Here is a 17,983-nt window from a genome sequence, read left to right on the forward strand (position 1 = left end):
CAAGGGACTAGCAGGAGTCAGAAAGACACAGGGTGAGGGAGGCAGGAATTAGAGGTCCATGTCACACCTCCAAAACTTCATTTTTTTGATGAAGAAAGAAGTGGGTTGTCTCCTGGGAGTTTGGTGGGGAGGGTTTCTGGTGTTAGGGAAGAGTCTTGTGAGGACTGGTGACCCCTTGAAACACTGATAAGAGGAATAGAGAGAATGAGTGAACTAAGGACAAGACTGAGGAGTCTCACGTGGACATTTCATTGTGAGTCCAGATGAAGATGTCGTTTCCTTAGCAGCACTTGGCTACCCAGGAAGGACACAGAGAAAGTCTACCGTGAGACAGATCTGAGAATGAGGTTCCCAGCCATTCCGTAGATAGGTAAGGATGTTAAGGAATCAAGTGCACAGCTAACAGAGTGGTCTAGGCTGGATGCTGGGGAGGGGCTCCTAGTCTAGGAAAATTTAGGGGACCAAAGAGCAGGTTTAGTTGGAGCAGGAGAATGAGAACTCTGCTTTCCTGTGTGCCTCTTGCCCCTCTTGTGAGATGCCTAAGAGCCTCTACTTGCTACGGCAACCATTACTGATAGAAAAATAAAATAAAACAGACAGAGAGAAAGAGAATTCATTATTTCAAAATTCCTTTAACTCTATCCTTCAAGGCACAAATCATCTAAATCATCCCCCCAAAGCCCTTTTAAATTCCAAGACAGAACAAAATTATGGTTAAATGTTTAACTAATGTTTATTATAGCTAGCATGTTGGTTCTAGAAAGGTCAAATTTATGATACAATGAAGTAATATTTTTCACATTCTGTGGGTCTATTTTATAGCACATTGGGGCCCATAGTATAATAAATATCTTCTGTTATTTTGTAAGATCCTTGTAGGCAAAGCTGTGTCAGGCTGAGATAATATTGAATTTCGAGTCAAACGAGCTGGCATGAACCCTAGGCAGGTCAATCTTTCAGGGCTACAGCTTTCCGATTTGTAAAATGAAGAATAGGGATAAAATCTCCAAGTTTCCTTCCAGGTTTGAAAAAAAAAAAAACATGAGCATAATTTAATATTTTTAATTACTACACAATCAATAGGGTTACTCCTTTTCTTTTATATTTTTGATCCTAGCTATTTATTTTCGGTCCTGGCTAATTTATTGAGCCTCAGTTCTTGATTGGGAACACAGACTCCAATGATAACACTGTCTCAGTAGGAAACAGAATCCATTTTACCATAATTCATTTTATGTTCCAATTTCTCCACTCTCTGTGTACATTTGCTCTTTGGAGGTTTCATCTCCAGACGTTCAGAGATAGCTGTTCACCATCTTGTGACCATGGGTCTCTAAGGAGATGCCATATTACATTGCCTCCACTGAACCCAGACCCTGATTTCATGGGTGGGTGCTCTACTGCACCCCCTGCCCATCTTAACTGAGATTTGTCACTAAGGGTAGTATCAGAAAATGGCTACAAAGCATCTATTCGAATGCCTGAGATGTTAAATTCACTCTGCAGAGTATGCCTGAGATATTGGGCAGCATGATGTGTGGGAAATAATCAAAACACAGCATTATTTCTGTCCTCTATTCAGATGTTTCTCCTGTCACTAGATGAAAACTAAGCAGAACCCATGGCTTACTCTTGGGTGAATGTCCCATAGTCATTTTATTTTTGTTATTGTTTTTTGGTGTTTTTTTTTTAATTGAAGTATAGTCAGTTTACAATGTGTCAGTTTCTGGTATACAGCATAATATTTCAGGCATACATATACAAACATACATATATTCCTTTTCATTACAGCTTACTACAAGATATTGAATATAGTTCCCTGTGCTACACAGAAGAAACCTGTTGTTTATCTATTTTATATACAGTAGTTAGTATCTGCAAATCTCTAACTCCCAATTTATCCCTTCCCACCCACTTCCCCCCGATAACCATTAGTTTGTTTTCTGTGTCTGTGCCAGAGTCACTTTAAGTCGAAAAATACAGTCCTGATTCAAAATTAAATTGTCCAGTTCCAAGAGATTAATCAACTCTTCCCTCTTTATTCAAAAGATGACATTTCCTTCATCCCCTAGATGCCTACACCATCAGAGTCCAGGAGTGGAAGGGAAAAGGTGGGGAGAAGTAAAGGGGACGACAGCAGGGTTCCCATTAGACTGCTGACTGACACCCTAGTAAACCTGGCAGGTGCTTAATGCCAATTCTTGGCTTCTTATCAGTTTTGTTCTCTGGACTGCTCCTAGGAAAAGTCCCCTGATATGGACCATACGCATTTTCCTTTAGCTACTTCTCTTCCACCTTTCAGTTTCCCATTTATTGCTGTTCCACCCCACTGTTTTGGGTGGAGCCCAAACCTCTGGCAGGAGCCCTGTTGGGCAAAAATCCTTAGGCAGGATGATTTTGAAAATGACCCCATGCCACTAGCCAATGATTTCTTAAATACGGCACATAAAAGATTGATAGATAGTATTTCATTAGGACCTTCTGGAAAGCTGGAAAGAAGGTCGCTTTCCCATTAACCACAAGAGAAAAACTGAATAGCCTGCAACATCAAAACTTTTCTTGAACCCATCCTAGAGCAGAGGTCACAGGGCAATAAACTAGCCTGAGATTTAAAGAAAGGTCGATGCCTCTAAGAAGAGAGGCAACGTGAGAACTGGCTTACCAGAGGCAGAGCCCCTGGGAAAGATCAGACCATTATAGAAGGGGAAAGAAGGTTGCAGGTAAAACTTTGTGATGATGTGATAGTTACATTTTAACAATTTGCCGCTGCAGGAGAGTGTGAGCTTATGTGTAGAACTCCTGGAAGCCACAGATGCAAGGGGAATTCGCTTTTCTCCACAAATCTCACTGAATGCTCCTAAGAAAGATTGAGGTCAGGGTAAGCAAGCAGAGGAAGCCTCCTATGGTTGTGCAAGTCTAGGGGAGAGGAACAAAGCCCTACAGAACAAAAGCCACTGTGGGCAGGGAGGGATGCAGAGCAGCAAATCCACCAGAACTAAGCGTAGACCCTTTACCGCTGGGGAAAGGGAGCAAAGAAATCCTCCTCTCCTGGGGTAAGAGCAGAGAGTTCTCTCCCTCACAAGAACCATCAGGACCTGAGAGTTTGGAGTTTGTCTGCCATGGGGAGGAGGGCACAGTCACTGGGTAGGTTCTAGCCTCAAGACCCAGGGACATAAGTCCTGCCTAAGCCTGAGGCTGCCCCAGGAAGGCAGAATGCCTCTTCCCCTGCCAGGCTAGCAAGTGGCTAGTAAAAACTCATGCAGGGAAAGGAGTGAGAGTGGCAAGTTTCTCTCTGGGGCACAGGCTCCCAGAGAAAGCCTCAAGCCTATCCTGCCAGAAGCAAAGTCACACTAAATGCCAAAACTGGTGAATGGATGGACTGTGATAAATCCATATCATGGAATACTACTCAGCAATAAAAAGAAAAAACCATTGACCTATACAACAACACAGCTAGGTCTCAAAGGCATTATGATACGTGAAAAAAGCCAGACTCTAAAGAGCACATATGACATGGTTACATTTAAATGGCATTCTAGAACAGGCAAAACATAGGGACAGAGATCAGCACTTGCCAAAGGCTGAAGGTGGGTGAGGTGTTTACCACAAAGAGGCCTGAAGGATTGTTAAAGGTGACAGACCAGTTCTATATCCTGATTGTGGTGGTGGTTACATGTCAGGCATTTGTCAAAACTCACAGAACTGTACACTAAAAAAGGTGATTTCACTGTATATAACTTATATCTCCAAGACATTTAAAAATTAAAAAAAAAACAGAATTGCATTAAAATTAAGAAGTTTTGTTCATCAAAAAACAACATTAAGAGAGTGAAGAGACAAGTTACAGACTAGGGGAAAAGTACAACTTCTATATAGAATATATAAAGAACATACAAATGAATAAGGAAAAAAGCAGACAATGGAATAGAAAAATGGGCAAAAGACATAAGTGAACATTTCACAAGAGAGGATATTCAAATGCCCAATACACGTAAGAAAAGCTGCTCAACAGCTTGATTTTAAACGCAAGTGAAAATCATAGTGAGGTGCCTATACACATCCACCAGATCAGCTGAAATCAAAGATTGGCAATACCAGTGTTGGTGAGGATGTGAAGTAACTGACACTGGTTGCAAATTTGTATAACCTCTTTGGAAAACTATTTGGCAGTTTTTACTACAGCAAAACACACATGAGCCTTATGATCCAGCAATACCACACCCAAGTATTTATCCAATACATACAAGTGCATAAGTCCATTATAAGACATGTTCAAGAATTTTCATAGCACCATTATCATAACAGCAAAAGCCTGGAAGCAGCTCAAATTTCTATCAACAGGAGAACATATAAATAAACTGTGGTGTGTATATATATAATGAAATACTACCCAGCTTCAAGAAGAACAAATAATTGCAACACGCAACAAGGGTGAAACTCACAGATATGATGAGTGAAAGAAGTACAAAGAAGTATATACTGTATGGTTCAATTCATAGAAATTCATGAAGAAGCAAAACTAATCTATGGTGATGAATTCAGATTAGTGGTTATGGGTGGGGCTGGTATGTACTAAGAAGAGGCATGAGGGAGCGTTCTGAGATGTTCTGTATCTTGATCTCAGTGGTATTTCTATGGGGTGGCATACATTTGTAAAACTTTATTCAATAGCACACTTATGTTCTATGCACTCTACTGCATATATGTTTACCTCAATGTAATACAATAAAAAGAAAGTATCACCTATAGCGTAGCTCAAGGGTTAATGATCACATGAGCAAAGTAAGTATAAACAGACTGGAGTATATAAGGACTTATCATGGCCCCTGACCCCTGAGTGTTTCTTATCAGCCACAGATGGAGAAGAAACATGCATTAGTTCTGTAGCCTGTGGTAGATCAGGTTTGATGTGGGTTCTATTGCTTTTGGGTCCCTAACTCATGCAGTGTCAAAAGAAATATCTTTTTGTGTAAAAAAAATGCAGAGCAGACATTTTTCCTGTAGGCATTTTTCACTACAGGAAAAGAGACATTTGTTTTTACATACTATTAATTGCTATAATGCGACATCCACCAGGTTATTTTTTTCCATCAAGAGAATAAAATTTCTCATTGCACCATCATCCTTCTACCATGTTATTTATCAATAAATCAAGATTTGTGCACTTTACAGTATGTATGCTGTACCTTGATACAATTTTTTTGATGGCCTGGCCAACACTCCCAGGGAGGCCAGACCCACGTGGGACCTCAGGACTCAGGCACCCGTGACTTGTCTGGGGGATGCAGTTACTCCCAATGCAGCAGCCACTCTTATTTTCAGTTCTGCCACTGAGGCAGTCAGTCCCTCAGTATTTCCCTGTGAGCGTCAGACACCAGTCATCAAGCCTCCAACGACAGGGAGCCCCTTGCTGAGCCTCTGAGGAAGAAAATCCCACCTGCTCCCCCTCTCACTCTGTTAAGGGCTCACACATAATCCATCAAGCTCTCCCCAATGTACTTCTTCACAAATCCTCTCTCTTCTTCATAACTTGACCCTTTTAAAATTTAAAAAAAATTTTAAAAATTGAAGTATAGTCAGTTTACAATGCTGTGTTAATTTCTGCTGTATAGCATAGGGATTCAGTTATACATATATATATATATATATATATATATCCTTTTCATATTCTTTTTCATTATAGGCTTTTACAAGATATCAAATATAGCTCCCCATGCTATGCAGTAGGTCTTTGTAGTTTATCTATTTTATATATAGTAGTTAGTATCTGCAAATCCTGAACTCCCACCCTCCCCTTTCCCCCCGGTAACCGTAAGTTTATTTTCTGTGTCTGAGTCTGCTTCGGTTTTGTAAATAAGTTCATTTGTGAACTTGACCCCCTTTTATTCATCTTTAATGTGAATGAGAGGTCCATGGGTCTGAACCAGCATCAGACATTTACTTTATAATCATACTCTGCACCTTCATCCAGCACCTCACTCTGGTGTTCAGCATTTGTGGTTGGTATTGGGTACCCTCAATCAAAATGTCAATAATTAACTTCCTGCTATAGTTACTTCAGGTTGAACCATATGAAATTGTTGATTGTTCACAATTTTTGACCTAAACAATTACAACTTCGTATGGTTCAAACTAACAATTTTATTCAAAATAGGCTTTTTAGAGAAATGAGACTTTAGGTTGGAATTGAACGAAAGGGAAGAGTGGACTCTTAAAAGAATACCCAGGCAAATACTGAAATGCATTCTGCAAAGCGTCTCACCTTGGCTTTCAGATCAGCACACACTTCCTGTTGCTTTTTCCTGTCCTTAGCCATCGTGCTTTCCATTTCATGAGCTGCACAGGCCTCGGCGAGTGTCAGCACAGCCTTCTGTATAAAGTCTCTCCTATTCTTATTCCAACTTGCTATCAGGATCCTTCGCTGCTCCTTGGCAAAGCGATACTGGTCACAATATTTCTCATGTTCGACCTGAAAAGACAACAGTTGGTAAAAACTTACTATGACAGTGAGCCTATGATTTATGTCATTGTTACCAAAATGAATAAAATGAATTATAACCAATGATTTTGTAAAATGGGGGACAAACATCGTAATAGCAAATGCAGCCATCAGGACCAGGTACCAGTCCCAGGGTTCTGAGCCCCAGGCTAACTGGTGACTGAGGACTAGTCATTTAACATGTTTAAGTCCTTATATAGGATGGAGTCAGGCCAGGCAGCCCTAAAACAACTTCTGCCTCTGTATGGCAATGATTCTATGAGCAGAAAACATTATCTCCCTCACATATAATTTCAAAAATGTTCCATTTCTAAATCGGATTTGGCATATTAACAATGACTTCAAGTTCTTCAATTAGACGTGCTAATGAACATTAAAAATTGCTACAATAATCCTGAAAACTCCATTTGCCCTTGATTACTGAAACAATCAGATGTCAGGACATCTAACTTGAAGTAACTACTGCAATGACATTAACCCTTCCCATCCCTCACTCCTGAGGGGATGACATTCTAACACAGGTACCAACAGTAACTGCTGGCAATCAATCCCAACCCCAGGAGATCTCAGAGTCTTGAGGAAAAGAACAGAAAGGGAGAGAGCCTGAGAAGTTTGAAAAATCTCTGTCAGTAATCCTGAAATACTTTTTATATAAAGGTGTGTCTCCTGAAATTGAGAGTCAGTGACCTAAATAATTCTTTATTTTGCCAGTATAGGCCTCATCTCTGAATTTGACACATTATTTAACCCCTAAGTGGTATGAGAAAAGAAGCTAGCAAGCAGAATAAGATTGGTCCTACCTAAAATGATAATCTAGGTATGGTTAATTAACTGCATAATGAAACAGGCTATGGCTTCACTTAAACCAAATACCAGATACTAAAATCTCTAAACTTCTTAGCTTTATTCCCCAAAGCCAAGAATATGCTTCAAACCTGTCAAACATTAAGAAAGGAAGTATATGCCATGCAGAAATGATGTCAATCAACCCAAAGCAAGAAGTAAATGTAAAAATCTTTATCACATTAATAGGAGGTAAATACAAAGATCTGTATAGTTAAAAATGACAGCTGGTCACAGAAGCAAATAGAATCAATAGGAATTTTTTTTAAGATTTAATTTAATAAATCAAGACTTGTATAATCTAGAATGAGTTTTTATATAACATGTTTTTTACATAACAGGCATTTGCTATGAAATAAAGGTCAGAATTAAAACAAATAACTGTTGGGTGGTGGGGTGGGAGGGAGAGGACAGGAGAGACTGGTCATACTAGCTTTGTGACCTTCGCATCAGTTTCTTTATCCGAAGAATAAGGATATCATCCTTCTATCATCCACTGTTACGTGTGTTACAGGAGTTCACACATGACTGACATAAGTTCTATACACATGTCAGTATTGTCACTTGCTTGATTTAAAGCAATTACAAACATGAAGAGTGTGTGATAATATTTTATAGCATGGCTCTTTTAAAAGTCAAGAGTCTCTGCATATTTATTTATATATACATTTTAAAGTGAGTTACTGTGAAATTCACTGGTGACATAGTAACTTTTGTTTCCCTGTCTTTGTGGTCTTGTCCATTAAAGAATGAAACCATCATTTCCCAGGCCCTGCTCAGGGAAATTTCAGCCTTGACTCCGAGTTCTGAATTTGGAGCGCTTGTGTTTCAAGCCCATCTAGGGGGACCAAGTGGAATTGTGGAGGAGATGGTATAGGTAAGCACCAGCTCCTAAGGCAAGTGTTGGCTTCCCCATGACTAGAAGGGCTAAGGTGTTGCAGGCTATGTGAATGGTGGATCAGGTACCACACTTACAGGCAAGACCCAGAGATGGCAGAACATCTGAAGTGGGTAGGTGAATATACAGACACCTGGAGGTCAAACACTAGCAGAGCAACCCAGGGGGCCATGCTGAAGCTCTCTGAGGCAAGTAAACTACAGAAGAGTAAATGTTGCTAAAGGGGTCTCTGTCACACCTTATTATGCACCATATAGACTTGAAAAATGGCAGACTTTCATTTTTCAGACTTATTATTTTCTAGAGTGCAGGAAAAAGATAATTTTAGAGCACCATTTAAAGTGTGTGTGCATATGTGTGTGTGTATCACTTAATAATTATCAACCACTAAAACAATTTAACATGTTAGTATATAGGGTCCAGCACTCACTAAATCATGCCTCGATTTGCGAGGAAAATATCTTTGTAACATGTCCAGATACAGAGTCCTTCTGCCACAGAGATCCCCAGGATACTGATCCAAAACAGCTTGGAAAATCCAGTGGTCTTCATCACTTAACTGGAAGTTTCTAGAAATGACAAAAATGTCATAACATACTGTGAAGCAATCATGGAGTTTGAGGGACTTCAAACTGTTTAAGCTGTTAGCAGTGATAATGATTACATAAAATGAAGTCTTTTTTTTTTTAAAAAAGAATACATTATCCAAATTAAATGTCTGCTATAGAAGAGTTTCTAAATTCTAACACAGTGGGTTTTTTCAGTCCTTTATTTGGTCTTGCCATGAGCTCTAGGCATAATTTGAAGTTTGACAACGAAACATATTTTTAAAATATTTATTCTGTCTTGCCTCTAACAACATTTTAAAAATCATGACCAATGAATGAAATAAACAGAGATTGGGAAATAAATTATTAAGCATACATATTAAAAAGGAATTTTGCTAATTCAACAAAGTTCCTATTTCTGGACAGGAGAAAAATACAAATGCAGATAGTAAAATGAACAAGTACACAAAAGAAATGACGGCCTGAGGAAGGCACTGATTTAAGGTTTGACTTTTAAAGTGTCTAAAATTATCTTTTACTTTCCCCTCTAAACTTCTTGATTTGTGGGGATAAGCCTAGATAGTAGTAGTAGAAAGATAACCAATGACATTCAATTTCAGATCACTAACGGAGTCATTTGTAAATAGGATCCTTCCCAATAACATGTCCACCATGCTCCAAAATGCCTTTTTAGTTCAGAACACTCCTAGGCACTGGCCTGGTTTGTGTTCTGTACAAACTACTAGCAAAGCCCTATACAGAGTGAAAAAGTTGCAATGTCAGCTTGAACGCTAGGCTGAATTAATGTCTCTTTATTATTCTAAGTTTATTTGCATATTATTATTCCTGTTGGGATAATCAGATACAGATGCAATCAGAGGGGATATTATTAGCAACAAATATTTCTTTGGTCTAAAATGGAGACTTGCTATTGTTTATTTCTGCGATGTCAATGGTCTTGTGTAAAGTTAATTCTGTAATTTAAAGAATTTTTTTACAAAGTCTTCTATGCCCTTGAAAAGTACTTGACAATTTAAAATAATAAAAACCTCTGTAAACCAATGATACTAATGGGACTTGTACTGTCATCATCCAAGTTACCGTTTCTGTAAAGTATCTCATTATTCTGATAAGGAGCAAGAAAGAAAAAAAATTCTTTTTCAAAGAAGATAACCTGATTCAACAGCTCTATAATAGGAAGAAAAAGTGGGCTGGAAGTGTTCCATCAGGAAGAAGCAAACTCTACAGTTCTTCCATGTGACATAATGATCGAGCGCAGAGAAAGAATTTGAGATGAGTTCATTCATTGAACACACCGCGTGTTTGGGTTCTGTCTAAATCAGTTATGTATGTAGAGACAGCCAAAGGCTTCTGAAAATAAAGCATTTCAAATAGGACTCTTAAGCCTAGAGAAAGGCTTGCCTGAGTGTACTTGGATTTTAAAACACCCTCAAGTCTTCATGGACAGGATCTCAGGTCCTTCCCTCAAGGAACTTGTTCATTCATGATAACATAAATGCATTTTAACAACAGAGTTAGCTACAGAAATTCTCTGTTACTACACAGCAAGCAACCCTCCCCCCCCGCAAAAAAAAAAAATAGACCCAAAGTCCATGTCCTCAGTAATGCTTTTAAACATTCTGTAATCAAAGGGACTTGAATATGGTTTGAATTTCCATCTTTATTTGATTACAAATACAAATGTGTTGGAGTGTTATGTGCTGGGGAGGAGGAAGTGACAGAATCTAGGTCCAATAAGTTCTCTATTCCTTTAAATTGTCATCTAAAGGATGCTGTTGGTGCCGTGCTAGATCACATTGATAAGCTAGAATTGCCGTCATCGAGAGGATGATAATACAGAGATACACTTCCCTCCTCCAGAGAATTGTCCTGGGCCAAATGGGACCTGCCTCATGCAGGAGGCTACTTTCCCACCCACTTTTGAGAGCCAACACCAGCCAATGATTGGCTGACATGGGGGTACAGAAGGCCAGCCCACCTGCCTCAAGATGAAACCAGCTCTGATGCCATTTGTGCTCCAGCCTTTCACTGGGAGAGCAAACTGTAGTCTGTTTCTATTGAGGTCTTCTGCACAGACATTTCCCCTCCTCCATCCTGTTTCTCTCATCATCCTTCTCCTGAGAGCACTGTCCAATAAATCACTTGTTCTTGCGATCCTTGCCTCAGATTTGCTTTTACAGAACCTGACCTGAGACAATCTATGAGCCATTTTACTCATAATTTTCAGAAATAGTTTAAATCCTTTGGTAAATGGTGAAGTACTTCTAAGTTAATTGCTTTGATGATCTCTCATACTGAATTGTAGTATAAGATTGTGGCTATCCTCAAAGAGAAATGCAAGTTGCAAATATTTACAAAAATGCTTTTTAAATAAATGCACACATTAAGTAGTGTACATTGCTATAAATAAATATAGCAGCAGGAGAATTTGTGGCACTCAGTGCATGTTTATACTTTGCATGAATGTATTAATTCGGTCACATTTTAGTGACAACATTAAAACCACTTAAACATATGAAATGATAATATAACATTAAAACTAGATATTTCAAGCCAAGTGTGCCATGAACAATGATCACATCCACTTTGCTCTTACTGATTTTAGAAACCTCGCATCTCAACAGCTTTTTCCAATTACCACAATTACCCAAATTGTAAGGTATTTTTCTAGTATACGTAGGATAAAAATGAAAAACATACTTATAAGAAATGATATATATATAAATACTCACAATATTATTATTTTTAGAGTATTTATAGCAGTTTCCAGAGCCTCCGGCTTAAATTCTGAAGCAAACATTCACATTGGCCATCGTAGTGGCAGAGTCAGACACCTCCATCAGGGTGCTGTTTGTGAGGGAGAAAACACCCACCACTACACACACCGAGCCTTCTGGGTGGGTCTGGATGGATCTGGATGGATCTGAGAGGACTATTCATACGTGATAGCCTCTTCACAATAACGAAGTAGCCATCTCCTATTTAGCATCTAAAATAAAATCAACTTTAATATATCTGAATTTTTAAATTCAAATTTGAATATTTATCTTTTCTAGTCAAACTTTCACCTTTTTTCATAGTAAAAAAAAAAACCTATATAGAATAGCATAATTATAGAAAATAACTAAGGTTAGCTTTTACCTTCCAAAGTTCTTGTTTAACTGCTTTGCTGGTGTTTATGATGATAGAACGAGCTAAATTACAGAGATGTTGAAAAATAACCTGATTACGCATCTACTTTCTGAATTTGAAAAGTGACTGTAATTTTTTTAAAAATTTAAAGACTTTAAAATTATCCTAAACTTTTGCATTTTTAAAAATATCTTTAGACAAAAGATCTTTGGTAGGTCTCTGCAATTTCTGGGGTTTTTTTGGCCCATCCAAAATGCCTAGTTTAAAATGTTTCATAATTTTCATCTTTATAATAGAACATCTTTATAATATAATAAGATTTTACAGTTTCTGGGTTTATTGGACACGAGAGAAAGAAATTTTAGCCTACAGGAGTGGGAGCTATTTACCACTCAGTCCTCACCCACCATCTCCTACTGCCAAATACTGAAGTCCACCAATATCATTTCATCATGATTTCCCAGGATATGAAGCAAAACATGTAATTCAGAAAAGGAGGCTGACAAGGCTGTGAGAATTCATCCAGACCAAGGCCAACTGTCTCCCTAATTCTACCTGTTTGACTCATTACAAAAATCTGAAACTGACTCACAATTAATTTAGCTACCGATTTTCACCATAGTTTAAATCACTTCTCTAGGATTCTGGTTCCATGACATCAAAATACACTGGAGAGGGAGGGGGTGGGCAACCAACGGTGGCAAATAAGACATTTAGAGTAACAGGTCCTTTAACAGCTGAAACAAGTCTATGAAACTAAACACTGTGTAGTCAACCTGGCTGAAAGTCGTTTTATACTTTCTCAGAGTGAAAGGGGCTTTCCAGCAAAGTGGTAATTAGTGCCTCTGGAAGCTAGCTGATGCCACTATCAGCATCTGATGACTGCCTTGACTGTCCACAGTGAATCTGCCCCAAAGAGAAACTCTTATCTCTTCAAGTGTAAGTGTCAGGGGGACACATAGTTTTCCTCCACTGAGAAACAGGACTGCAGTGAGCCACCAGTGGATTAACGTGGATAAAAGATGCTCTGACACAATCTGCTTGTTTGGCTGCAGTAAGTCTGACCCTCTAGAAAATACAACTTGATATCACTTTTCAAAGCTGTCTTTTTAAATCAGACTCTTCCAAACACTGAATCTAATTAGCCTGTTTCCTGAAACTGTCTTCTCGGCTGGCTACCCATCACCCCACCCCAAGCCTATCATCCAAATATAAATCTATCTTTGATTTTCAGCCTGGTTTACAGAGGGTTCCCTGGCCTCAGACTCATATCTGACCAACCGAATCTGCTCCTTAGATCTTGTCTGGGTATGTGCATTGTCTTTCTGGGAGATGCATTCCCACTGTGCAGTCCTCACCTCCAGACTCCCCTGGCTCTGCTCAGTCTGGCTACTAGGTGGGAGCTGACAGCCAGGATAAAGTGGGCTCCCAGGAGTATGGTCAAAATCCACTGAAGTGAAGAATTAACAACAACAACTAGGGGCCCATACGTCAAAGTCAGAACTTGCACCAGCATCCAAAGCCCCCTTCTAAGGGGTGACAGGAAAGTGAAAATACGGCAGAGTTCTGTAAGTGATGACTCCAGAATTTCTTACAAGAGAGTTTAGGGATGGGATCTGATCAGAAGAGGAGGCTGTCATTTATTTGGAAGCTGCAATTGCTATGTTCATAGCAAGTATAGTTTTTATTTAGGTATTTTTAAAGTAGTTTGCATAGAAAGCTCAATTTTTTACTTAGAATGTATATTTTCTGACAGTGGAGTAGCTAGGATGGTGGCAATACATCTAAACTGTCCTTCGTCCCTACCAACATATGCTACTATTTTAAGAGGCAATACAATTCCTAGTGGAAGTTTTGAGATAATGTGATCAAGATAAACCAGCCTGTTAAAAGTAAAATATAATGGCTCAGTCATCCCAAATGCTAGGTTTTAAAGAATTATATTCATCATAAGAAATTTAAGGAAAAGGCAATTGTAGCAGACATTTCCCGTACTCTTGCTCCTGCTCATCAGAATCCTGATTTTATATCAGATCTACTTCCCTCCAAAGGCCCCCCACTTCAGGGAAGGTGAGCCCCATTCCAGCCCCAGGGGTGAATCCTGATTGATCTTAAGCCATTCACAAACATCCATTCTCAAGTCTCCCATTCCTCTGGCCAGTGTTTGATAGAGTCATGGACAAAAGACCCAATTCCGCCCAATGAAATGTGAGACATCTGGGGCAAAGGTTTCCTAGCTCTAAACAAGTCAAAGAAGACGAGGTCCCTTTCTGCTTCTGAGTGCTGAGGTGTGGAACTGCTGCAGTTGTCTGGCAGACGTCATCCACCCTGCAGGAAGGCAGGGCAAGAGAATGCAGAAAAGTAGACCTCACTGTACTTGGACTTCTCTCTTGGACTTGCACTTTGTGTGAAATAAGAAATCACCTTATTACTTATGTTACTTTGACCGGAGGTGGGTATTCTCTTACTTTTGTCCAAAGATATCCTATTTGATAGCTCACTGAAGGGGAGAAAAATAACATTTTTGAATGTAGCATCCTGATATTGCTTTGGAAGGAAAGGACTATGAAGGATGTAGAGATTAAAAAGATAGAAACATAATGTGGCCAGAGACCAGCATCTATAGTAAAACTCAGCTGACTGGGAAAACACCAAAGACTGTTTGTAAGAGCAAAATCCAAAACTAAACAAAAATAGCTCAAACTCAAAAGAACAAAATCAGTTAAGACAATATAATCTGCAAACACATTATTTGCTCTAATTAAAATTAAAAAATCCTTCGATTGAGCCAAAATCTGCCTCCACATTACAATTGTATTCTTCACTTTAGGGGTACAAGAACATTTTTAAGTGCAATAAAGTTGAAGTGAATGGAGTTATTTTATATAGATACTGTGACTCAATTTTCCAGGTTCAAAAGCAAGAAGAGTAGAACTGGGCTACTTCTTTGAGATGAGATGAGGAAAAATTTAATTAACCGTCATGAGGACTTCTGAAATTTTAATTGTCACGTAAAATCACTTATCAACTCAAACCAACTACCAGTAATGATTAAGAAATTGTTAAGACTGAAAATAGAAGAGTGATGGTTCCCTCTCAGTCTGTTAATTTTTTTAGACATTAATAATGTTTAATTTTATGTTCTTTTAGAGGCACTAGTGTGGCAAATAAACATAAACCTGTGAGTGTGGTGATTATTATTTCTTACATTACTGGTTCCCCACAGTCTCAGTTGTAATGATAGGTTTCCTCAAAGGATTCTATTTACCCACAGTCAGACTTCAACATATAAAGAGTAGGGAAAACTTGTTATTAACGATTGATCTGATCTACAAAATAGGCGTTATAATTTCTCCCGTGTCAAAATTTGACAATCCTGTCCATAGAAATTTTAATCTTGTCTCTGCTTATAGCGACACATTTTATTATTTTAATAACAAGTTCTATAGGTATTATCAAGGTTAAAAAATAACATGTATCAATTGTCCTGTACTCAAATCTGTCAAGCTGCTATGTTTCCACTTTCTCCAATCTGATTCACTCAAGCTTAATTTGATTTCACACCCAGCAAAGAACAAACCTCTTGTAAATGACTCTCACTCCATCCTGTAAAATCCTGATTTTTCAGTCTCCTGAAGTATTAAAAAATGAAACCTCGTGCACTGTTACACTGTGTAGTTTTTAGTTGAAACAATTATATCAAGAAGGCAGATGGGGGCTGCAGTGATACTAACAATGCGACTGCTGAATTAGAAATTTATAGCCACTATTCTTAAATATACTTTTCATAAATACATTTAAACAAACATAACATGTAAGTAAATATACAGACAGAATTATTAATTAAGCAAAAGCAAAATCTAAGATGGATTTTGGGGATATCCTGCAGAAATTGGACCTATTTTTTTCTCTTGATAAAATGCATTCCACCATAGCCAAGAGAATTTAAAATATACATTATTCTCACAACAAACCCCAAGTAGGTTGAACAATCACCAAATGTAGCTTTTCATTCAAGATCTTAAAGTAATTAAGTATTTTAAAGGATGTATTTAAAGAGAAAGCTATGAAATGCACATGACAAACAAATAAAATCACAGTCTGCAATTATTACCTCCCCACAAGAAATATAAATTCCAAGGTAAGGTTGGACAATCCATGTGGGACTATGCCAAGAGAAAATGGGAGTTGCAGTGACCCAGGATGTTGCTTGAGTGGGTCATGTAACCCATGTGACTAAGCAAACACGTCAGTTTTCAAATAATTATGCTCCTATTTCTGAGCACGTCTCCCCTTATTAACCACCCTTGACACACAACCAGCCCAGACAAGAAATGTAGAACCCGAGACTGGACATGCCCAGGCACTAAAAGTTCCTGAAAGTTCTGAGACTACATTCTCAGAGAAAAAATGCCACCTGGTAATTAAGGCGTCGACGTTTTAACTTGTTATGACTTCATTAGGTAAGCAAATGTCAGCTGTTTCTTATGCCCCCTTCTCTTTCTTCTATCTCGTGTTAATCAAGCCACAGTCACACATGTAAGTACAGGTTTGTTCAACTACTTTTTTAAAGAAAATCATGTGAGGCCACGCTCTGTGTCTTGAATGCGGGCTTCTGATTCTGGTGTTTATCTATTTCATTTTTTATCTTTTTTACCTTTTTGCCAATTCTGTTGGCAAAACTCACATAAGGACTGTGATAGAGATATGCTATGTAGATCAATATTGAAAAAGAGAGAGAAAGAGAATATGAACAAGACCCTGGTGATACACAACACAGCAATAGCCAATGCCCTTATCAACAAGTCCAAAAGATGAACCAAATGATATAAAGTCCGTTGGTGAAAATATAAATTGTTTCTACTTTTCTGGAAGGGAATAAGGCAATATCCTCAGAAGCCTTAAATTTTTCAAGCCTTTTGACTCAGGAATTTCATTTCTAGGAGTTTCTCTTAAAGGAGTAATCATGGGATTACTCAAAACACAGTGACAAAGTTATTTGTTCCAAAGTTTTTTACAACAAATATCAAAATATGTAATAAATAATTGTCCCAAGCCAGGAAATGGGTTGAATTTGTGTAGTCGAATTACAATCATACTTTGTAGTATCATGCACATAATAAACAATAAGCTATAAAAGAATATTTAATACAGTGACCTAAAACATAGGTTAGTATACATGTATTGAAAAAATAAATAATATTGGATCTGACTCATAAACAGGAAAAACAACAGATATGTGTAGAGTATTTTTTCATTTTTATAAACACAAATACACAAAATGTTACCAAAGGATATCTCTAGGTACTGTAAACTTAGACAAACTTTGTTTTTCTCTTTGCTTGCCTTAATTTATAAAAAACTTTCTCTAATAAATGTCATTGTTTCTGTATTATGAGAAAAAAATAAAAGAAAAAATATAAGGATAATATCTAGACATCTTGTAAGTTACTAATAATTAGGGTAAATCAAAATAATTCAGTTGAAAAAATATAAAACTATTGGGCCTTGGCAATGTATACACAGAGGGACAAAGCTGTTAAATTCATCGTGGATTTCAGTTCAGATCTGTAACTCATAAAATAGTAGAATGATAAATTATGAATCAACATTATAAAATTTAATATACTTATCCGACAATGAAGTAGAAATCACTTGTTATCACTGTAGAGCTTTTGTCACATATTGGCTTCAGATCAGACAATTATGTCTCATCTATATGATTAATTCATCCAAATGTTAGGAAATTAAAGCCACCATCTCATGAGTCTAAAACAAGCAATTAAACTTGTCTTCATGTTACTAATGAAATACAGTCCAAAGAGAATCTAAATAGCATCAAAAATGTGCTGAATAAACAGGTTCAACTGCAGTCAACTTTTTAAAAACATATGTTTTAGTAAAAACCAGTATCTTTCAAAGTTTTGTTGTCCAAGATAGTAGCCACTGGCCACATGTGACTACTCAGCACTTGAAATGTGGTCAGTCCCAATTCAGGTGTGCTGTAGTGTGACAGGCAGAATGTAATATATCTCATTAATA

The 17,983-nt window shown here is 37.9% G+C and overlaps 1 protein-coding gene across 1 annotated transcript in view; it reads right to left on the reverse strand.

Moving 5' to 3' along the window:
• CCDC148 (coiled-coil domain containing 148) overlaps window positions 1–17,983 on the reverse strand; it is a 314,087-nt gene that overhangs the window by 213,621 nt on the left and 82,483 nt on the right. Inside the window, exons 10-11 of the mRNA XM_064484812.1 lie at window positions 8,671–8,809; window positions 6,263–6,469 (exon numbers count right to left, since the gene is read on the reverse strand). Coding sequence (XP_064340882.1) covers window positions 6,263–6,469; window positions 8,671–8,809 — 346 coding nt within the window. The remainder of the gene's footprint in view (window positions 1–6,262; window positions 6,470–8,670; window positions 8,810–17,983) is intronic.

This window comes from Camelus dromedarius, chromosome 4, assembly GCF_036321535.1.
Source record: "Camelus dromedarius isolate mCamDro1 chromosome 4, mCamDro1.pat, whole genome shotgun sequence".
In the NCBI taxonomy this organism is placed as follows: domain Eukaryota; kingdom Metazoa; phylum Chordata; class Mammalia; order Artiodactyla; family Camelidae; genus Camelus; species Camelus dromedarius.